We start from the raw sequence: 23,633 nt of genomic DNA, 5'->3' as shown, positions 1-23,633 counted from the left end.
TATTGCTCATTGCTTGTGACGCCTGATGACGTTGGTAGCAACGGTTGCCTACGTCACCGATGCATTGGCGCATCGTGCCTAGATGCGTTGATAGTGCGGGCTATTTTTATGTTTCATTCAGTTTGCTGTAAAGCAAGCCTTTTCCCTTGCACACACACACATACATGCCGAATTCTGAGAGTGTATTGGTGGCTCTGAGGCCTAACCGAAATCCGCGTTGAGGGAGGTTGTCCCAGAAGAAAAGGAGAAACAGACGAAAGCGCGAAAAGGGGAAGGGGCTGCTTCTCGTGTCACTTTTGCAGATGAAACCAGCGAAGTACTAGCGCTACGCTCAGGAGAGCGGAAAGCTCCTGTTGAAGCTGTGCGTGTGCGAACGGTGCTCGAATTCCTGGGGAAACGATTGCACGCGACATGCGCACGGATTGTTGTGTTATCCTTGTGCACATCACAACAAATCATTGAATCGGGATAGCCTCAAACCCCTTGCCCCTACCCCACTCATGGGATGCCCACACCCACACGAGCACGCGGCACTCATCGGGCGGGCGGGCTGTGTCACGCACACAACCGTGCTGGTGAGTGCTTTTTTGAGTGTGTGGCAAAAAGTTCACGATCAAGGTTCGTCCTTCCTTTGCTGTGGTATGTGTGAGCGTAGGTGCGTTATAGTTGTTCTTCCTTTTTTCCCACACAGCTGTACCACTGGATGTGTGTGGGTGTGTGTCTTGGTTGCTCTAGCATCACACCACTACAGCTACAGGCTGGGGAGCTAAAATTAGTACCCGACCTCGTGGGCCGATTGTTGTACAGAGAGAGAAAGGCGTCCTTATCACATCAAATCCCACGCTTGCATGAGTGTGTGTGTATGTGTGAGTGAGAGGAAAGAGAGGCATAAGGGAACAAAAAGAGGGAAGAAGAAATGGGGTTTTCCGTGTGAGGATTTGTAGGCTCGGGACGTCTGACGATGATGATAAGTCGATTTGGGGCCTGTAAATGTGTCTGCGTGTGAACGAGTTTAATTTTAGAACTCCAGCACCGGGAGAAGTTTGGGTAGGGGGAGAAGAACGGGTCCTTGAATGTATTGTTCGTTGGAAAGGATGGTTTGTTGGGGGACTTGAGATTTAAGGGAGAGGTTATATGAATTTTAAAGTAATGAATATTTGAAGCTAAATTATCATAAAATGTGAAAATTTATTAAATATTCGTCATTAATGAGTTCCTTAAACTTGGAGCGATATAATGTAGAAAATTATTGTTTAATATCGTAAAGCTCCTTTTGAACATCCAATGAGTATAAATCCTACAAAATCCTGTTCCACTAATATAAGAGACAATTTTTATGAATTTGTTTTACCAAAATTTTGTCCATAACGAATCCTGCCACGCTACCACTGCTCCAGAATGTAGCCCCAAGCCTTAGTGGAAGGCTAAGGTATAAAAACAAATGAGTTCCCCATTTTAGCTTGCACGCGGCCGTTCGCGGGAAACTGTTTGACCGTTCTCGGTTGAGCAGTTTGCCAGTGTGTGGGTGTTTGGATGGGACAAGGTCCTCCCACCGTACTGCTCCAGTTTTTTTTCCACACGCGTTCACCGTTGTTTCCTGGTGTGCGTATAGCGCACGCTTTTCGGTGAGTGACTGTGGCTGTTGCTGCTGCTGCTGCTGGTGCTCCAACCGCTGCGGGATACATTGCTCGGTGGCTCGGGGTTCAGTTGCATATCGTCTTCCGTTCGCATCGCTTGCAAAGAAACCAACCAACCAACACTCTCCCCCCAACCCATCGTGGAAAGAACGCCCGCCGTTGGCATGATAGCCGCGCCACACATTTGCTATCAGCTAGCCTCCCGAACGGAGATCCCCAGCAGTTGGTGGTGATTCTGGTGCGGGTTTTTTTTCTGGTGGGACGCACACCGTGGACAGTGCAGTTCCTCTGATGATGGTGAAACAGTGAAGTCACCTGCAGTTTTTGGATTAATCGGCGACTAAGCTAGCGAAACGTGAAGAAAGAAAAACTCCAACGCGTACCCCAACTTCCCAGTAAGTGATGCGGTGTTTTTGGGCTTTTCGTGTCCTCTCTCTCTCTTTCTGTTAACAAGAAAAGTGTGTGTGTGTGTGTGTGAGTGTGTGGTATCAAAGCTTGAAGCAGGAGTAAAAAACCCTGTTCGTACGTCACACGTCTGTTGTGTGTTGTCAGATCACGTGAAGTTGAACACTCCAGCACATTCTCACGAAACGGACGACTAGGCTCGTGCGCTCACGGTACGGGTTCCCCAGTTGCTCTCAGCCCGTCGCCCGTAGCGCGCTTGCTGGGTGCCTAGGCTCGTGCCGTGGGCTTCAAATCAATGGTAGTGAAGAAAGGTAGCAGCAGCAACAAGGAGAAGACAACCAAAAAAAAAAACCAACCCACCAAACAAAATCAGGCCAGCAGCAAACACCGCCCCAATACACAAGTGGTTTAATACATTGTGACCGTTGCGTGCTGTTGCGCCTGGTTCGGGCGCGAGATTTGGTTTGGAGATTTGTGCTTTGGTCGTGTTTGTAAGTGTGTGTGTGACTCTGTGAGAGATGGGTTTGGATTTGTGGAAGATACGATATCGCTTACAAGACGTCGATAGCGTGATGTTTCTCTGCTTTGGAAAGGAAAATTTGTGTTTCTAATTAATTTAAGGTTCTGAAGCGCTTTTACACTTTTCCCATATTTTGCGGTTATGTTTTGAGTGGAAAAGTGGTCAAGAAAATGCCGGTGTTTTCCGTTGGTGTGCCGTTTTTAGCGTCGTTTTGAGTTTTAATTAGTATAAGAAATGAGGGAAAATCTGCTTCAAATCAAGTCCCGTAAACCTATTGGTTGAAAGTGATAAGGGAAAAGCGACATTTAGTGATATGAAAATACTGCTGTATTTATTGCAGCACACCACCAACGAGGATTTTCATTCCTAATGCCCATTAAAGCTCGCGAACAATTCATGGAAATTCAAATCCCTTTTTACTTCCCATCTACCTTGCAGCCTGAGCATTATTTTCGCGCTGTGAGTGTGTTGGACCCGGATCCGTACGTACGGTACAGGGTGTTTTGTGTGTGACACTTTTCCCGCTCCTAAACCTCTGTGTGCTGTGCTGTGCGGGCCGGACGGGTGTAAGCCCATTTTTCCCGCTTTTCTTCCACACCACTGTTTTGCACGTCGATTAATCCGAGAAGAGCGAGGCACTTTGAGACTTTTCTTTTGTGGTTCTCATTCTTTGCACCAATACATAGGCTGGTGTTTTTGTTTTTTTTTTTGTTTTTTTGTTTTTTTTTTTGGGGGGAAAAGTCTCCATCATCCCCCATCCATCATCATCATCGCCATCATCATCGTCATCAACAATAGTCGTGTATAGAGAGCTTGTGTGTTGGTGGACGTGTTCGGAAGTACAATTCTGTTTTATTCTTCCTTTTTGTGGCCATGTTTTCCATCCTCTTCATCCCCAATCGCCATAGCTGTGCGTCCTTTAGTGTTATTGGGTTATTGGCGGTGGTTCAAAAAATCAGGTAAAAGCAAAAGGGGTTTACGTGTAGAAGGAAAGTGGTGGTGGAAACAAAGCTGCGATTGATAGGCTCGGAGGCATTTGAATACACGGGCAGAGCGGTTAGAGCGTGGAAGAATGCGGCTAAAACACGAATTGATGATAGCATAACAGAGCCCTCTTCCCTCCTTTTTGGAGCATATCGTGCTAGGTGGTAGAGATAGAGAAGGAGCGTTTATGAGGTCACCACTGTGTGGTTTCGTGTGTCTGTGTGGCCGGCTCTATTGCTCGCTATTCATAAATACGTACCCGTACTCGAAAAGCAGCGGCAGGTCGATACATAAATAATCGATGGAAGCCGATCGAACCCCTCTACGTGTGTGTGTGTGTGTGTGTGTTGTACGGCGTGCCGGGGTGGCGATAACGAGCCGAAGATTAATGCCCTTTAAATTGGTGTGGCAAGCCCGGAGCGAAGGGGGCACACGCTAAACCATAAATCCATGCGCCGTTTTCGCGGAGGCTTTCTCTCTCTCTCTCTCTCTCTCTCTCTTTTTCTCTCTCTCTCTTTCTTTTTTTACTTCAAAAAATGGCTTGTACTTACATTTCCTTGCAAGGAAGTTGATGGTGAGGAGTTTAGCGCGATGGATGTTAAATAAATTGCCCTAATGATGAATGTCGATCGGAAGAAGCGGTCGAGGATGTCGGGAAGCGTTCAGCCATTGGGTTCTGTAAATTGGAACTAACGGTTACATCCTCCAAATGATAGCGAAGGGGGCGTCAGAGGAAGCAATTTGACAAAGCTAGGTGTTGTCAGTGAATGTGTCGTGACGACGGGGAGGATTTGGTTTTATTTTTGTCCCAAGCTCACAGAGCCGGACTGCGGATGTGATTTGGGATTAGGCAATTCATAAAATTGGTGAAGCGTTTACGCTGATCGTTGAATCTGTGAATGGAAGATGGATTCATGGCCCAACAGATTCAATGACGCGAAGAGATGATCAATTAGTTTGAATGATAAACTTTATACAACCTTTTTCCTGGTGAAATGTGAGGCTTTAATTGTAGTCAATTCAAAAATTATTCAGTTTATTTATTCTCAATGGTTTCAATGGTTTGCTTCTCATGATTTCTATCGCACCAAACCAGCTTCTGTGACGTTAGCACACTCGCATGAAAATGTCGCCCGAGTTTGCGAACAAAAGTTCAAGCATTCTCCACGGGACATTGCTGCAGTCGGCAATACGAAGCGAAACACCTACAGTACGCAGTGTTTATCTCGCATTTCAAACGTGCAAACCGTGTCCCATTACCGTTCCCCAGAATGGGGCTTTTGGGGCCTAAAGTTTCGTCCCCAAGCTCTTGTCAGAGTGCCGGGAAGTGCATCGTACGTCAAGACCATGAATAGAGAAAGAAAGAAAAACGTTTGGGGAATGAAAAATGGAAAGTTTATCCATGGCAAGTAGGTGAAGTAGAGAGAAAAAGGTGACAAAGAATGGAAGGTACACTGATAAGGGAAGGGGAGAAAATAGCTCACCCGGAAGTCAGATACAGTAGTCGACACAGCGGCACGAGGAACGTCTGGAAGAACGAGGAGCGAACGAAGGAGTTGGGCACTGTTTGCTGTCGCAAAGTTGTGCCAAGCTTTTGTGGACAGAAAGTTGAACAGAAGTGGTTTTCTCCGCACCTGATTTTGTAGTGAGATTATTGCTGTAGTGTTGTAGTGTGTGCTCCTAGGGGGTGAGATTTCTTGGTTAACCGTGTTCCTGTCAGGGCGACCCGCCCGGTGTCCCAGCAGCAAGGGGAACAGTCGTTGAGCAGTTGGAAAGAAAAGAGTGTTGTGTTTGTGTTTGAATCGTGAGTGTGAATTTCTAGGGTGCCACCCTATTTGCTTGGTCGAATGCGTGCATGTGCGTGCCAGTAGTAAGTGTTCGGAATATGAAGCAGAAGCTGATGGTGGAAATCTGGAGCTCCTTAGTAGCGTGAAAAACCCCGTAAGCAAGTGTGAGCAAGCCCCGTGAAATCAAACCGCGAGTGAAAAATGAACGATAAGAGCTGCTTCGAGCGTAGTGCGAGCGTTGGTGCCAGCTATGATATTGGCCGACGGATGGCCGCCTCGGGTGGTGCTACCGGTCCCCGGGTGGATCGCTCGAAATCGTGCGCCGGCAGCAGCGGGGCTGGGCTGGGCGCGTCCGGGTCCGGGAAGATCGGCGCAGAAAGTCGCCGCAAAAGTGCTTCCTTTGATGTGGACCGCAACCGGGGAGCGGAAGCGATGGCCTCGGCCGCCACTTCCGGTGGAATGGGCCGGGGAGGGCCGGCCCCCGGTGGCAGCGGTGACACGGGCATCCGTCGGCGAAGCAGCAGCAACAGCTCCGTGCACAGGCGATCGCAATCAAAAGTGTGTATCTTTGGTCGTGCGAAGCCGACCATTGCCTTATCGCTAGCTAGCTATGTGTGTGTGTCTATCTGCGTGTGTATATTTGTGCTGGTGTTCGTGTGTGTGTGTGCTTGTGGCTTTTTTCTACACGCGTGTACAGCTCTAAAAGTCGGCCAGTGAAAACATCCAGCTGTACAGAAATATAAGCTTCCTTGGCCTCTAGTCCGTGCACCTGCTGCTCGTCTTTCGGTTGAGTAAAACGCTTGTGGGATCTTGCCAGCCTTCCTTTTGCCTAGGTGCACTAGCTCTTCGCTTTCCTGTATCGCTTTCTTATTCGCAGTCTCTTTCGCACCTGCTCGAAAAGATAAAAACAAAAACATGGCACCGAGTGAAAATCACACCATGACACTACAAAGCGGGCCAAAGCCCACCTCCCACGCCACGGCAGTCACTTGAAGAACATTCCCACAGCGCACCTGGGTGTAGCAGCTTCCCACTGTAGCTGCTATTTCAAAGCCATCGTTTCCACCTGACACACTGCGAGCTCAAGAGACGAGCCAGAGCACATGAAAATAGAAACTGTGGAATACTGGCTGGTTGCGACTGGTAGGCAAGCAGTTGAAGAAGTGATGTTCCATGCCAACCCATTAGTCCTTTTGCTGGCCCAGTTCCCCGGTACAGTGCTGCGAGGGGTAATCTCGTTTCTAGCAGCCCCAACGTGGCTTTCGCTACCAGAAAGCTTCTAAATGAAACACTCACGCGCGCGCACACGGTCCTCGAGGGTATTTCCTGCCACTGTCAGGAAGTGTTTTGTTCGCCCCTTCATCCTTTCCCACCTTTTTGTCGCGCTGTAAGAATAACGCTGTGGCGGTGTGGGTGGAAAACTTTTCTTCTCGGAAGCTTGGGGAATCGGAATGGGAACATATATTTAGCTATGTTGCAATTTGGCATGCAGGGTTTTGGGGGTGAAAATAGCGGTTTAATTTGTTGAGCGGAACAGGGGTGACTTCAGGCAGGATGCGGCTTCAGGCGAGTACCTTGTGAGATATGACCAAGGTACGCTGGCTTGTTGTTGTGCTGATTAGCGTGATTGTTGAGCTTATACAGACTGTTTGTTAATTAAATTCTAACAACTGAATTTAGTTTTGCTCAACTGCCGGTAACTAGTTGGAATTGATGTTTCGAGCAGTATTAGCGTAGAATGGTTTTGCAAAGTCGTAAACCAGAAATTGCTTTAACTTATTAAGGTAATTGAATATTTTGTGGTAAGCTTTATCTGATTAATTGTTCGGTTTATATGGAAAATTTAAATAAATAGATGGATAAAGAGCTGGTCTCGTAGCACAGTCGTCAACTCGTACGACTTAACAACATGCTCGTCATGGGTTCAATCCCCAATTAGACCTCGCCGCCATACGTAGGACTGACTATCCTGCTATGGGGGGGAATCAATTAGTCACTGAAAGCCAAGCCCACAAGTGGGTACAGGCAGGCCTTGACCGACATCGGTTGTTGAGCCAAAGAAGAAGAAGAAGATGGATAAAGATGAAATTTTGCCATTTTTACTACTAGAAATTTTGCGACCAAGCATTTTGCGACCAAGAACTTTTGCGACCAAGAAATTTGCGACCAAGAACTTTGCAACCAAGAATTTTTCGAACAAGGATTTGGCGTCCAAGAACTTTACGACCAAGCATTTTGCAAGCAGGAGCTTTGCCTCCAAACATTTGCGACCAAGCATTTTGCGATGAAGAACTTTCCGACCAAGCATTTTGCGACCGAGAATTTTGCCACCAAGACTTTTGCGATCAAGATTTTTGCTACTAAAAAATCCCTTTAGGCTGCTTTCATTGTAACATGCCCGATTCATTTTTTTTCAAGGCTTGAATAGAAATCACAGAACTCAATTGAGGATATACATCGCCTGAAAGAGTATTTACGGCGACGCTTTTACGATGCCTTTTTGGTTAAGCTAACTCTTTATTTTTTTATTTTCAAAATTAATTAAATAATATCAAGAGTACTGGCTAGTAGATGTTATAAATTATCATAAATCAGGTGGAATACTTGGTAAAATTTACGATGATTTCTACAATGGATAAAAAAAATCTACCAAACTAAAAGTTAAGATTTAGAAACAGCATTTAAGATCAATCTCTGAAACTCATATTAATCTTTTTCGGTGTATGAACTTTAAACTAGAAGATTGCAGTGAAATTTGTTTGACTAAATGAATGCCTTATGATGACGTATAAATACGTATGTAATTAATAAGCTAAACCAAGCAACTTTTCTGACATACCAAGTAAGCAAGAGAAGCAAATAAATTCCAAACATGAGGCTTGTAATAAAAGCATCCCATCCACCAACGAAACCGTTGCCAAATGGTTGTCCTTCCCGACCGGCTACTCGAGTGCTACACATCCGAGCAAGATTAAGGATAATTGTACAGAATATGGTCACATAGTTGTAATTACCGACCGCACACACAGCTGAAGATGATAGCCACACACACAGAAACTGCCACACTGCCACCGCTCCATCATCAACACAGCTGTTACTGCCCCTTGTTTGGTTGTGATGTTGCCTTGGGAGGCTGTCGTCGTGTCTTGGCCTTGCCCGCGAGAACCGACGCAGGGCCCACGTGCCCCCGTCATCAACATCAACGCAGGGGTAATTAAGAACATGCCAATAATGTGCAACGACGTAACGTGCGGGCGGAGCGTGTGTGTGTGCGTGTGTGTGTAAGCGAAGTCGTACGAATTCGGCCGCAAAACGTGGTTCGGTTCACACTTTTGCGTCGGCACATTTTCTTCGCCGTATGCTGTAGCTCTGTGCTTCCGTGCCGTGGGGGCGTTGCACGAGGAATGGAGTGTTCCTTCCGTTTGTGAAGGTAGGGATGGGGAGCCATTGTCACGGCCATTTGCGAATAGTGGCGCAATGGTTTCACCTACGGCGCGAAGATTGTACCTTTTAATGGTGGTCGGTTTTGGGTCGGTCTCGCTCGCCCGCGCGCGCGGTCTCGGTGCCGTAGCGCTTTAATTGAATTTATGCCACAAACGTGTACGGTTTATTAAGCGCAACGTGATATTCATTACCCGTGAGCATAATAGAGGGACCATCGATCGATACTGCGCGCGAGGCGCGGTAGCAGAGAGCGTTGTATGGCTTGAGATGCCGCGCAAAGGTGTGGTGCTTTAGCGGGAAACGCCTCTTAGCGCGAGGTGCTGAATAGCTTAATGATAGTTACGACATCTATTCCGTACGCGGTCAGTGTACGCAAGCAAGCACTTTGTTGTTTCCACTTTGTTTTATTGTTCATTTTTTTGTTTGTTTTGGAGCTCAAGAAAATATTCCAATTCAAATAAAATGTCTAATCATGACAGCAGTAGGAAAGTTTATAAGATCGTCTTCCTCACACTCTACAATAAATTGGAGACCTGTTGAACCATTTGGAAATGGAAGAAAAAATGCACCCAAAGACTCAAAACAGAAATAAAAACAGTTCTCACATTAATGTGCAAAATTTTCCAGCACTTAAGTGGAGTTTTCGATTATGGCTTTTACGTTTGCGCTTAGCAGTTTGCTATCCGGAGAAGCGATAGGCCCGAACACGTTTCGGTTCAAGGAATTTAATTCATCATTCACGGTTGGGATAATTTGATGATTGATGATAAAATGCGAACCTCAACAAGCAAGCTTCCATGAGGAGCAAAGGCGTGCCTTCACCTTTTGTGTGGCTTGAGAAAGGCGGTGGATTGAGAGAGGCTTAAAGCTTTTCACTGTGAAATGTGCCTTCGCTTTGAGTGTGGTAGAGATTTAAATACATTCATCCCCAAGATACACACAACTGCATTGAAATGAAAAAAAGAGAATACAAAGAGAAGGCTTCACACAGCTCAACGAGGGCGAACAAAACAAAAAAACAACAGAAATGAAACAAGCCCACTCGATGCCACTGCAGGCATCGAACAATTAACGAGCATAATGTTGCGGTCTCGTGTCTCGCCCGGCTTGTACCTCTTAATGTCAAACAAACTCTTGCTCTTGTAGCTGCCCCGGCAACGGGTGGGAAAACAAAAATGGAAAGGGCACAGAAGAGAAAAAAACTGCCACTGCCATACGAACTCGGAGTGAATCGCTCCGAGCCCTCTGGCCCTAAACTGGCAGAACAATGTGCGTGTGAAGGTTTGGTTCGTGACGGGAAGTGCTTCTGCCCGTGGCGCATCAATACGGTGGACTTGGCAAGTGGGGCTCGGTGACCTGTGTGACGCTCCCGAAACCTTGTGGCCCTCAGGCCTCCAGGAGTTTGTTGAGCCGCTATTCCTGGCTCCCGGACCGAGTCAATATTGACTGAAGTGATATAAGCCGACTGCAGTCAACCGGTCGGTATGTGGGAGCGATTTATATACGTGTGTGCGTTTTTATTCCTGCCAAGCGCAGCCCTACGGGAGGGTGACCATCGCACAGCAACACCGCATCGGAGCTGAACAATACAAGAAAGCGAAATCTTCTGGATAGGGAATTGCTGCTTCCAAGAAAAGACTCCGAAGCCTACAGAAGCCCCCGGTGTTCTTTTGTTCACATTTTGCTCCCGCGCAGAACAATACACGCAGTGGCAGTGTCTTAGCAGTGTTACTGCTGCTGGTGCTGCTGCTCCTGTCGTCACGACCATCATCGAGACCGCCATCATTATTATTTGCTGCCAGTGATTCTGACTCCCACTTTGGACGATGGAAGACATTCATGGCAGCAAGCAGGGCGTACGGGCCACAGGGAAATCCCACAACATCACGGTCCTGCGGAAGCTTCCACCACTTCCCGCCAGTCGTCTATTTATGATTAAGAAATAATATCAAATGAATAAGATATAATCTACGAGCAATCGAGGACGGAGCTTTTTTTCCCCCGTGCGAGCGCGTCTTATGAATAGTTGATACATTTTTGCTGAAATCGTGTCGGCCCTAGTGTGATGAGTAAGGGAAGGGAGTTTTGCCTTTAACAACTCCAAACAATAGTGGGCTTGGTGGTTTGCGTTGGACACAATTTGGTGCTCCCCCTGGCCCAACTGGACTGGACCTGGGAGTATTTCGTTTTTTCGTGTAGGACTGTTGTACCGTTCATTCGGATAATGATGGTGAGTAAATCAAACCGCCGTTTGGTGAGATTGAGGGGCAACGAGTAGGAGGCAGATAAAGTTTGGGTGAAAATACCATCGTTCAGGCATCGTTACTGTCGAATCGGTTGCGTGTTGATTTCACCCTGACACGGTGGGAATAGACGGTTGAAGCAGCGGGAAGGAGGATGATAAAGTGTGAGGTAAATGCCAGTGCTTGAACTGGCAATCGAAACAGTTTGCGGGTGTGTTTGTTTGTGTGTGTGTGTGTGTGTTAGCTAGATACACGCGCGTGTGTTTTGGCACGTGCTGGCCGGTGAGTAAACATGATGTGCCTTTACGATAAACAGAATGGGTGCATTTCGAAACATTAGCGGAGAAAAGTTTTCAATCGAGGAGAATAAGTTATTAGAGCAGGTTAGAGTGACTTAATAAAGCAGCAGTTTTGGATGTATCACATAAACGATTAAGTTGAGTATGCAAGTTAATATGAAAAGGATATTTTTAGACCTTTTATAATGGCATTTCCTTTTCCTTCGAAGATAATAAAATAAAATCCTGACCTTGTTGCATAATACAGATGATGTCAGCTTACGCTTGTCTCATTTCTAGCACCGTCACCGACAGCATCGCGGCCCTGTCCTTGAACTGTGCAAGGGAAGAGATAAACACGGCAACGGGCGTTTTGCCGGGATGCCTTTTACCCGGTGTCGACAGACAAAATGGCATCCGGTGGCTAACGATGAAACCGCAACAGATGGAATGGATATCTCGATTTATCGTACCGAGCGTCGGTCGTGCAGCACCGAAAGCAACATAAAAGCACGCCGGGTGAAGGTTTTGCTGATTTTTTTTTTTATACTTATTTTCGCTTCATTTCTGGGCTTTTCCCGGTGCCGAGCTACGCGAGGAAAACTTTCTTTTGGAAGGACGATGTTTGTTACCTTGCGGGAGGAACTGGACGAGACGCATTCCACGGAACGTTCCGGAATGTGTGGCGCACGTGGGTACGTTTGGCGCAAAGCAGCCGGTCGTCGGTTGTAATGCTTATACACCGGACCGAGGATCGGGGTCGGTTATCTTTGCAATAATCATCACCGTCTCGAAGCTCCTTTGAATACTAATCATTGGGCCGTGGGTCCGTCGGTGTGACGCGTTTGGTTGCTTGCCGCTCGTTCGGTAATCCTAATCCCTCCGTGCGAATATCCACCCATTCCTTGCGCTCTCTTCTTCTGCTTCTTTACGCTTGAGGTTCAATTTTACGTGCGACACCTGGCGTCCCCATGTTTGTGCCGTGAAAGACCAGGCAGCTCCATCAGCGTTCAGCAGCCACCGGGCGTCTCCATCGAGCGTTTGCCGGGCTGGAAAAGGAGCAACTGGCTTTTAACTTACACAATATTCACAAATAGAATCCAATTAGTGCTGGCTTACGGGATCGGAATGATTGTGTTAAAGCCGTTCCGAAGCCAAGGCTGCAATGGATTTGCTGCGGGAGGATTTTCCGTGTTTTTGTGGTTTTAAGAAATCCGTTACGAATCTTAAGGGCCAGCTTAAGGGGATCCCGTGCATGTGAAGCGTGTTGCTTGACACTTACGTCCCCATAAGGTCAGTGTGATAGTGAAAATAGAAGCTTAAGGAAGTTCAGGAGGCGTTCAGGAACAGTTCAATGCCACACAATCCATCAGTTTCCGAGAATTCGTTTGATAAATTACGGAGACAGGATACGGCTACAGAAAATAAGCTGATTAGCATGGGTGAAAAGAGTAAAGACCACGTCAAAGTAGCGGGTTATAATGCTTTCCGGAACGCAATAAATTAACGAAATAGCGAAGCATTTGCATAACTGTGACGCTGGTTCGTTATGCCGGTGTGCACTATTGATTAGACACGGTTTGCCGGCCGCAGCGTAGCGCAAAGCTGACAGAATGGTAATTAAATAAGGTCTAGGAAATAGTGGAAAAGCAATGCGGCATTGTTAGAAAATTACCTTAATTTGCGTCTTTTTCCACCTCCAGGTGAAGATGGTGCAAAGAGCAATGAATCATAATTGGATTTCTATAATTAACAGCAGTAAAGTGTGCTCGAAATAAACCGTAGTGTAGTGAGTAACTGAAATACAATAAGATTACTGCAAACAGAATGACAAAGAAGTGTGTTTCGCTTATCGTTTTGCATAATGGCAATCGAACGAGCTGCATTGCCGCATGAAATATCAATTTCACAATTTGCTTTTGTAACCCAACCTCATACACGTGACCGAACGGGAGAAGTGCTCGCTCACCATCATCAAGGGAAGATAATTTGAATATTTGTGAAGCAACCAAGGCAACGTGAAAGTGAGCAGAGAAAAAAAAGGATCATCTTCCAGCTCATAATCGATTAGTCACGCTTTTCATTGACGGTCATTTCATTTATCGTAAATTTCCTCTTATCCCAGCAAGGAACAATCCTGGGCAAAGCGGAGAACCACTCCGCATGGTATCTTTTACGATAATCGATAGCAATTGTTTGTTTTTCTCTTCGTTCCATTTTTCTGGTTAACTTTTTGCTGCTGGTTGAATTTTAAATGATCCAAGTAATGTGTCTTGGTTGGTTACTGCTGCTGGGGCATGACTGCTTCACTGCAAGCCCACAGCACACTGCCGCACTCGCATTAGGGCTGGTAGTAAAGTAAAAAGTCGCTCGTAGTTACAGCAAACATGATTAGATTCAAATTTGATAGCAAATTGGAGCAAGAAATGACCGGGTTTTTTTATTCGATGTCGTAAGATTTGTTACGCATGATGGTGGAAAATGTATTCAAGAGAAATGTAGTTACAAGAAAGTGATTGAAGCCACGCGTCAGTGGGCAGGCAGGATACAGTTTAAAATTACTTTGCGATGACTTGGAATGTTTGGACGCAAGGTTCATTTGAGACGGTTTACTTTTTTGATAAAAACGATGGAAAAAACGGTGGTCGATTTTAACTTGGATTTCAACTTTTAACTGAAAATCGAAGTCATTTTTTGTGAAGCGTTTGGCTGCTTGGGTTGTACACATATATAAGCTAATACAAATAAACAAGACTAAATTAAATACAAACACATTTTGTTGTGACAAATTATTTCCACTGTTAGCAATTCGCTCGAATCTGACTAGATCATTATTCAAGCTCTTTTTAAAAGCGTCAACAGCGTCATGGTACAATCGGGAAAAGAAAACATCTCTGCTTCGTTCCTGTGGTGATGATAAGAAAATCGATGTTTTCCAAACCCATCCCGCCGAAGCAAACATAGAGATGTGAATATCGAAGACAAGACTGGTAGAAAATAAAACAAAGACAGCACACATACACAAACACAATGCATGAAACAGTGCAAGAAATAGAGAACAGAACAACCAGGAACGCCGTCCCGGCATTTGCCTGCAAGACGGATGCTTATGACACGTAGTAGAGCACTTTCGCTGCTACGTACCGGTACAAAGGGAAGGCTCATTGGATGTCTCTGTGAGTGTCGTGTCGTTGCCAGTGCCAGTGTGTTTCTGGAAGCAGCAGAATCAGCCAGATACCAGACAAAGAAGTGGTGTTGTGTTTTTTTCTAAGGAAGCAAAAAAGGTAGGGATTACGATTTGGCCATTCTCGAAAACAAATACGACGAAGTGGAGGTGTACAGTTGGTGGGAAAGAAACGTTGAAATTGGCATTGTTATTTGGGTGAGTGGCGGGAGGAGAGCGCCTAATTTCGGGTTGGAACAGGAGAGCTTAAATGAAAAAAAAAGAAAAAAAAGGAAAAAAGCACAGTGAAAATGAACTGGGCGTACGAGGGTGTAATGTGTGTTTCATTAATTGAATTTCGGAAACTTTACACCATCGAAAGCACCGTGGATTAGCAGCATTAAGATAGAAAGGGAACAGAAGCACACGCTACAGAAGTGAACAATAGGATGGAAAAAAGTTTCAATGTTAGTTTAAATGGCGGGCCATTCTCTTATCGACATCGAAAAGCGATGTAATTGTTTGTGAAAATGTTATTAAACGTTTCAAAGTGCCATGCTCAATATAGAACCAGGAATAATTTATTTACCTCAAACGCACTGAAATACTCATCACTTTAGCAATGTGACGGACAGATCGGAACTTAATCACGTTCTTTCGATCGGGTTTTAAACAAGAAATAATATTGCGGGCGCGAGAATCAAACGCTGAAACTCGGAAGCACGGTCAGGCGAACTCAATTAGTGTTTAATCTTGTTGGAGTGGATGGAATTTGGGAGTGGAATTTGAAGGTAAATTTGAAGTGGTGGAGGTAGGCATTGGTTACAGCTGGGCCGACCAGAATGTGCAGCACCTTTGAAATACTTTTGCGTGTCGGATAAACTGGCAGAACGGAATGTCTGATGGAAAGTTCCAAAATAAATGATAATTCTATTCCTTTTAAAGATAATGAGATTGGGTGCCATTTTTTATTTGTAGCCGTTCAATTAAGAACTCATTCTATTGGCGTACTATTTAGAAATGTGTTCAATTACAATTGAATTAAGCTGAGCTGGATGGCCCCAAAAATGCAGCCAAAGAAACTGAGTTTAGGGTGTTACCGTTCAGTGGAGCTAGAAATGGAATAGTCCAAATCGAATAAAAGTCAAATCATCGTTAGCCATCGAATTGGGTTGCATAAATGAATTCAAGGACATAAACCATGTATGTTGTACGGCAATAGAAGCCTGTACGTTTCCTCTCCCTTGCATTTAGAGGTGAACTTAAACTATTTCGAGCGCTTTCACTGAATTATCGTGCTAGCATTGGGGCAACACGACCCTACGGCGTACGAAGGTGACTTGCCGGTTTTGTTGTTTAGGTGTGTATGCCAGTGTAGATCTTTTGATTTCATGTTCATTGTCGAGCGCTCCTCTTCATGACAGCGAAAACGGATTTGCATGCCATTGAGCTGGACTTTGGATAACGCGATGACTTTGAACTTGCTGTTTAAGGGCAAGGTTTTTTTTGGTGAAGGGAGCGTTTTGTGCTAGCAAACGGTACGGTTGCGTTTTGGAAATTGGAATTGGAAGTTGAACGAAAATCTAGCGGTCAATTTGTAGGATATATGATTGACAGGCAATTTGAAGGTATTTTTAAGCCAGAAAATAATGAAACATCCAATCAATTGTATCAATGTATGAATGAAGGTTTCTTTAATAGCATGATTGTTCGTTCAACAAAGAAAAGTTCAATCTTAAGCTTCACTCATTCAACTGTTTTCTCTTCTGTGCATTCCATCAATGTTTAAATTTACATTGGGCTATTCTTCGCTCGATTCCGTGGGAAATTGAGGAAGTAAACAAAGGACAATCTTTGACAAAAGCATTAACCACTTATCCGTTTGGCAAATTTGGGGAAATACTTCTCCCACGTGACCATTTGCCCCATTTGCCAGCCCGTTTATCAAACAGATAGATGAACCTGAACGAAACAGAAAGCAACAGGCTTATCAGCCGTGGAAGCAAAACAGGAGATAAAGGAGCTGTCTTTAATATCGCGAATATGGCATGCTCGAAAGACGCAAGTGACACGTACCTTTGCGGAGCTTAACCCATTGCAGCACACGTACCGTACGCGGGTCGGTTGTTTGCGCTGAACGGTTGGCAGCTGGCCGGAAGCTGAGCGGAGCATGAGCGAAGCGTACGAGCAACCAGATGGGAGGAAAGTTTGCTTTTCTTTTGCCAAATATTAGTTTAATACAGCTTGCTGGAAAAAGCAACAGTTTTCGGTAGCGTGTGCCATCTGTTAAAACGCGTTAAAAGATGCAAGATGAAGAAATGAGTCGCTCGGTTGAAGACGCTTCTATTTTTACGGTAATATTTAATATAAATAATTTAGTTTGATGTTTTGTTCGAGCCGTTTTACTGCAAAGGATGCTCTATCTTTATTCTCCATTTTTATTTGATGATCTGGGCACAGTTTTATTACTTTTATGACATTTGTAAGCAATGTCATCCGCTCCTCGTTGATTGATCCCTAATGTTGGAGCAACCCGGTCCCGGAGAGCATGTATGCTGATTCTGTGCTACCGAAACGGACGTGCCAACTCAGCACCGGCTAATCCAATCATGTCGGGTACGGCGGCTTATGAACTACAAACGACAACAACCAAAAGCACAGCACAAACGAAACGAACGAGCAGCATTAGCATTGACAAGCGCTCGTTTCGCTGTTCGGCATGGTCACAGAAGAAGAGACAAAATCTATATACAAAATTGACTCCATCAAAGTCCACTCCATTCGAATGTTTATTACGTCTGTCATCGACTCTTTCTTTTTGCCGTTTTTTGCTGCTGCTGCTGCTGCTGCTGTTGCTTGGGAGCAGTGGTATCGAAATCTTGCGCCAGCGCTGAGTGGAAATTGACTGCTTTCTGATCAAAAGAAAAGCGAACGTGTCGTAAAAAAGCGAATTACACACACACACGCACATAAACTCACATGAACCCTGATCACGTTTCGATGGTGATGCTGAATGCATAATTCTGCGTGGGGTCTCTTGGTGCCGTGCGTCATCGTGTCACCGTGGAATAAATAAATAAAAAAACCTTGTAATCTTTTTGCTGAGAAGGTGAAGATTAGGCCGTAACATGGAACGGCAGAGCATCCACACCATACGCGGACTGGTCTCACGTTGGCTCACGCATGGTGGTGTGACATTGTACACCGAAATTTGGGTCCCGTTGCCGGCTGTGTTACGTGTTGTTTGGGGTGGAGGCGATGAAAAGGACGCTGTTATGATTAATAATTAAGCTTGCGGGTAAATTTTTGGAGCGCACGTTGAGGGACAAACCGAGGCATTTATGTTTGCTGACTGGGGAAATGTGGCAATGGAATGTGATGATAGTTATCATTTATTTTATGACCTATTGGGAAAATGAAGGAGGGTTTGTGGCATTTGAGAGAGTTTAGATTTTTTTATTTATTTCATCCCTTTTTACATGCAGTCCCTATACTTGGACGACAAGCAATTGCACAGCAAAATGCAGTCGTTTGTCTTTCCATATGTAAAACATTTTTCAAATTAGGTGAACAGAACCGAACCAAGCGCATGGATTTTCCTGTACTGCATGCAAGAGTTCTGGCACATTGTTTATGAGTTCAGACATCATCTGCAGTGCGCACAGAAATCACCGTAAATCCGAGCTACAATCGATCGAATCTTTCTTTCATCTGGAAACTATGCTCAGGGAAGTCAACTGTCGCTGTAGCTGCGGTGCTGCAAGGCCCGAAACTGTGTTACTGTGGCTCAAAATAAGGGCAGCAGTAAAAAGTAACTATGACGAGTGAAAGGAGTGCAGCAGGGCGGAAATGAAACTGTGGCATTGCTGGACAGTTGTTTGTACTATCGCAAAACGTACACCATCGCCATGATGGATCATGTAGGAGATAGTTTATGTTTGAGAATGTCGGTTTCGGTTTTCGCAAGAGCGCTAGAGATTGTACTATGCTGTGTTGTCAGTCCACAATGCAGCATTTACGCCAGCCAGGGTAGTTGTGAAATATTCAAAACCATATCTTCTTGAAACTCTTCCAAGAGCGCTCCATGCAGGAACGAGAGCACCATGTGTAGGCTCAGACCGTTTGGTTTATTTGCTGCTTCATCACCTACACAGCTGTGCGGGTGTGGAGATTTGGGAGCCAAAAATCAACAATTAAATCGTGTTTACGGGGAGCCAAGCCTTGTCTATGTAGACGCTTCCGACCACTGCAGTAAATCCGTTGGCACCAGCTGGTTACATTTGGCCGGCGTGCACACTGCCGCGTGCAAGGCAAAAACGGGGAAAACCCTGCCAAAAGACATTTTACTGCAAACACGCTGTTAGTGTGCACATAAAAGATGTAGCATATGTTTTTTGTTGTTGTTGTTGGAAAGGAGATTATAAAACAAGCAAGTCGTTTTTAGTTTACTTGCGTAAGCGAAGGGGAGCTGGGTTGGGTTTTATGATGCTTGTTGGTTGGTTGCTAGAACTAGTTACAAGCGAGCATGGTCAATGAGATGGAACAACTACCCGGTACTTTTATTCTGCGTCTTTCATGTAAAGGATCTCACGTACAGCAACGTTGGTATTTTCAATAGAAGTCTTCTTTTCTAGACGCTTTCATTAAGTTTCCCTTCAAGAATGCAGACGGCAATAAAAATGGGGAATTTCGGTGCAAAAGAACGTCTTGCGCCTTGTTTGCAGGTTAAGGAGATACTGGGATGAAAGGATACAAAGAAATTCAAATTAAACCAGTCGACTGTTGGGGATGATGAAAAAGGATCTAAATAACACAAGATTTGTCTGCATGGCTGAGTAAAGACGCATCGGTGTCTTATCATCCATTTGCTGTTCTGCCCAGAAGACCCAAGTCGTCGTGTTTGGAGATACAGATTTTTATGACACATCTTCACAGGGTTCAAGTGAATCTTGTGGAACAAGTGCCAGAAATTTGTTTCTATAGCTCCCAATAAAACGCCCTTCTGTGTGAGTGTGTGTGGCCACTCTTGGGTGACAGTGGACATATAAAACGCCCCACTTAGGCTGTTCTGTTATTTATTCTTGTCCAAGAGCATTCTGGCGATTGCAACATCGTGGGAAATTCTTCGCTTATAGTTTTTTCCCCTTTACCCTCCACTGGCAACGGAGGGCTCAACGGTGACAGTTTATCTTATTCTGCCCCTTTTGCGGATGAAGGTATCTAATTCTTATGTCATCTAATTTTGCCTTCATTTTCTGCTCTCTCTCGCTCAGTCTCAGTCAGTGCAGCAGTGGAAATTCACGTTCGTTCAGCCGGCCGTTGAGAAGTTACGGAAGAATGGCTAAAACAAAAAACGGAGAGAAAAAAAAAACGCAAATAAAACCCAACACCCCCGCAATACACACACACACTCTCCCCAGGGGAGATTTTTGCGGGGAAGCCTTTGCCAAAAGGCGAAACGAATATAAAATCCAGCCGGACCCATATCAAACGCGCTGAGACAAACTTGAGGTCCGGCAAGCGAAGCGCACTGGGAAATGGCAAAAACTCAGCAGCTTCTCCCCGGATTGCTGGCTTCCAACACGTGGTGTAACACGTGATCGCAATGCCGCCCGGGGGCACCGAGGACCTTGAATTATTAAAGCTTCCCAGTGCTGGCGCGCCGGGTGCTTTGTGGCCTCCGCAGGCCATCGCAGACAACCGGCGGGGCAGCCAGGGAACTGATGCTGTCATGCTCGGTTATGCTTTGCCCCACCGTACCACACTGTGGCGCTGGCAGGCACTTGTGGACTCCGTGCCAGCCCGGTTTGTTCACCGTCCTGTTGTGATGCTGCCTTTGTAAGCTGCTTTGCATTCCGTTCCCGTTTCGTAACGCACTGTCAGCGGTGCGAAAACGAAATCATTCGAATGAAGGCAGCGCAGGCCCGGCAGTGCTGAAAGGGGAGAAATAATTCCGTCTCCTGTGCAAAGCGTGAGAACTTCACAATCGGGATTCGAGGAAGAATTCGACCCATGCATGGAAGGGGAGTAAACATAAAAAGGGCTTGCTAATATGTATCTGTGAGCGCAACAGGAAAAGGGAGTGCTTTAGATTCCCCCGACGGTCGGTGGGCACATTGCGTCGTTCCCAGGGAGGCATGGGAGGGGTGGATTCTGAGCAGACCAGACGCTGGCGCCACAGCCACACAGTTCCTAGTGCCCTTACTGTCTCCTTGTGCTTGGCGGATTGGTGTGCTAGTGTAACATTTGTTTGTTTCCTTACTACTGCTGGGAGGAGGAATTTGGGTTTTTTTATTCTATTCTCCGAAAGAAAGGCGGTACTGACTCTCTGCCAACAAGGCCACATACTCAGTGGTGCAAAAAATAATACACTGTTACACGGAGAAAAAAAGGGGAAGGCACACGACACAATGGAAATGCGGTGCCCTCAGGAGCCGCTGGTGGAGTGGAATAACAACTTTTTGTCTCCTCCTGGGAGGCCATTTTTTGTGCTGCTATTGCTGCTCCGGTGTTGTGAAGCTTTTTTTATTTGTGCGCTGGAACGGTGCAAAAGAAGGAAGCGACACTGGGTGGTACACTGTTTATTCACTTACAGAATTTACGCACGCAGGAAAAGTTCTAACGACATCGTTTCGGCGAAATCGGAGGACGAGTCAGCGTTCGTTTTTTGTCCAGCGATGCCCAGGGAAGGGAGTGGATCGGAATGAATCGCAGCACGGTCAGCATCGAAGGACTGCGCGTTTAGTCCACGGCCACTGAAACTGCTGACGTGATCAGCGTGTGTGTGTGTGTTGATATTACAAGGGCGAGGAAGACCTTGACGTTTGTTAACATGTGGATGGAAGGATTAGTGCCTTTTGGCGACGTGTTCTTCGGAATTGGACTGATCTTGTATGTGATTATTTTAGTGCCCTTTTTTACTAAGAAATTGTGTCATTGAAACAAATTGAATACAAAAGTGTGAAGTGTGAACTAGTGATGTATTTTGTTGTTGTAGAAATCATTTACTGATATCAAAGATGTCAAAGAACCTACACACTTTTGCACAATTTGTGATATTTGTGATGATTCTTGGAGCTACCATAGTTCAACAAAACCTTGAACTTTCTTCTTGGAAAGCCGATTTCAGTGTCCAAGTTGTTAGAGCCTAGGATCTTTGAGAATACTAATGTACTACAAACATGTTTGTAGACGTCTTACCAACTGAAGCTGTCCAAAACACGGATCAAAAGACATCACTGTCATCAACGTGGATCTAACTTGCACAGTCGCAAAACAGAAACAGCGCTGGAACTTTCCCGCACAGTTCCAGGAACGGTAAGATCTCCGGGGATGCTCTTCAAAGTGCGCCTCCTGGCAGGAAGACGCGCCAAGAGGCACCGCAAAGCGGTTGTAGTACTCGTTGTAGATGGAATGTAACTGATTCCAAGCAAAACCCGGCGCACCGGCATTCTAGAAAGCTCTTCATCTTCAACACCCTTTTCCGGGAATGTGGCCCCCAAATGGAGCATAAACAAAGATTGGCAAGGGGAAATTAGCCAACCGGCCCGCTCGTACCCCATTTTCCCCCGGAATCAAATCGTCGTTATGTCCATAATGGTGTAGTTAATTATAACGAGATCATGTTCGATCACATCATTGAACACACCCATCAAGTGATCGTTAAAATTTACGGCCTGTCCCGTTGGCTTGTTCCGTTGCCTGGTGGCCGTCTTCGCAATTAGTCCCCCGGGTAATTTGCGCTTCTGGTTTTGCGGAGTGAACCTTCGTGCTGCTGCCCTCACGGAGCAAATGGGGGAAGGAAGTAAAACTTCATTAAACAAGGCTTCAACTCCATTGACAGCACTTTGATTGTGTGTACTGTAGAAAGCAACAGCAGCAGCCAATGGAGCAGGACGAGGTAAGACATGCTGCCTGCCTGGGGCGATTTCTGTTAATCCTTCTCGCTTGAGTATGATCTCGTGTGACAGCTCGGGCACTGGCGACGGCACAGTTGGAGCTGGAGGGCAAACTTTTATCTACAGCACCGCAGGATTCAGCTCGTTGCAAAGCATCCGAGTGGTTAATCAAACCAGAGATAATAAAACGGCTGGGCGTCTGCACGCGAAGTAAGTCGGGCGAAAGAGGAGGAAAGTGAAGTCGTTATCCGGGAAACACTGGGGACAACAAACCGGCAAGTGAAAGAAAAGGGCAGCTTCGTGCCTGAATGGTTGCTGAAATCAAACGTCCCCTAGTGGTGGTGGTGGGTGTTCTCAACGAACAACCCTATAAACTGCACACCACAGTCAACGGGCGAAGGAAATTGATCGAAAAATAACACTTTGCATTAAGCACAAGCAAATGACCGTGGTCCCGGTGGTAAGATGAAGGACCGGTTGGAGCTCCAGCCGGCTGGAGCGGCTATCTAATTTATCACCCGTCTACCATCTTGGGACGCAGTTAAGCGAACGCAGTCGGTGCAGCCGGCTAGCGCCTCCCCGGGGCAGTTCGAAAGACAACAACACCCCCCCGAACCAAGTGGCAGTGAAAGAAAATTGTTTTAAGGAAAAGTTCTGTCCTTATTATCTCTTCGGGGAATCTTTTCCACTCTAGCTCGGGATGTCCTTTTGCCAGGTACGGTAGGATTTTGAGCGTTTGTTTTCGTTTCTCTCTTCTTCTTTTTTTCCCCACCGGTTTCTTTCTTTCAAACTAACAGCATGCGCCTAGGGGTGTCTAGCACACCTGCAGCTGGAGGCTGGCTGGTGAAGCTTTGCTCTCACCGAAAGCGTATCGAATGGAAACTGTTATTATTTTCCTTACCAGCGCAAAGAAAATCTCCACCAACCATTAACGGTAATCGCTTTTGGGTGGGAGTTTGTGAAAATGTATTTTTAATGAATTCGAAAAGCTTTAGTAAGAGCGAAGAACAAAGCAAGAGAGGGCGAAGAAGAAGAAAATGCTTTCATATTGAATGCTTCCCTCGGTGACGATCTCTGCGGCTAACAGGCTGGCGGCAAATGATGAGAAACGATGAGCAAGACGAAACGGCCAACGTGCTCGGTGCGGCAAAAGCCTGCGACAGAGATTGAAGTTTGCTCGAGAGTTATGTGTGTGTGTGTTGCTTTTTTTTATCCGTAGCTACCTTCATTTCAATTCCCAGCAGAACTTTTCGATGGCACTCTGGCTCGGTAAG

The 23,633-nt window shown here is 45.8% G+C and overlaps 1 protein-coding gene across 15 annotated transcripts in view; it reads left to right on the top strand.

Annotated features, from left to right (window-relative positions):
• The window catches only part of LOC120899881 (alpha-catulin), a 72,113-nt gene that overhangs the window by 9,047 nt on the left and 39,433 nt on the right, over nt 1-23,633 (top strand). For 7 of the 15 annotated variants that reach the window (XR_005739118.1, XR_005739117.1, XR_005739116.1 and 4 more), the window contains exons 1-2: nt 1,704-2,032; nt 5,193-5,891. The exons of 1 other annotated variant lie outside the window; for it this stretch is intronic. Coding sequence is in view for 9 of the 14 variants with exons in the window: in XM_040306186.1 (XP_040162120.1) it covers nt 5,535-5,891 (357 nt within the window). In the remaining 5 variants the exon portion in view is untranslated. Of the gene's footprint in view, nt 1-1,703; nt 2,033-5,192; nt 5,892-23,633 lie in introns of those variants that run through there. 7 more of the 15 variants (XM_040306189.1, XM_040306188.1, XM_040306182.1 and 4 more) reach the window with 6 other exon arrangements.

The sequence above is a fragment of the Anopheles arabiensis genome, chromosome 3 (assembly GCF_016920715.1).
Source record: "Anopheles arabiensis isolate DONGOLA chromosome 3, AaraD3, whole genome shotgun sequence".
Classification (NCBI taxonomy): domain Eukaryota; kingdom Metazoa; phylum Arthropoda; class Insecta; order Diptera; family Culicidae; genus Anopheles; species Anopheles arabiensis.
The sequence above is the reverse complement of the archived record's forward strand: the minus strand, read 5'-3'. Positions and strand labels throughout refer to the sequence as shown.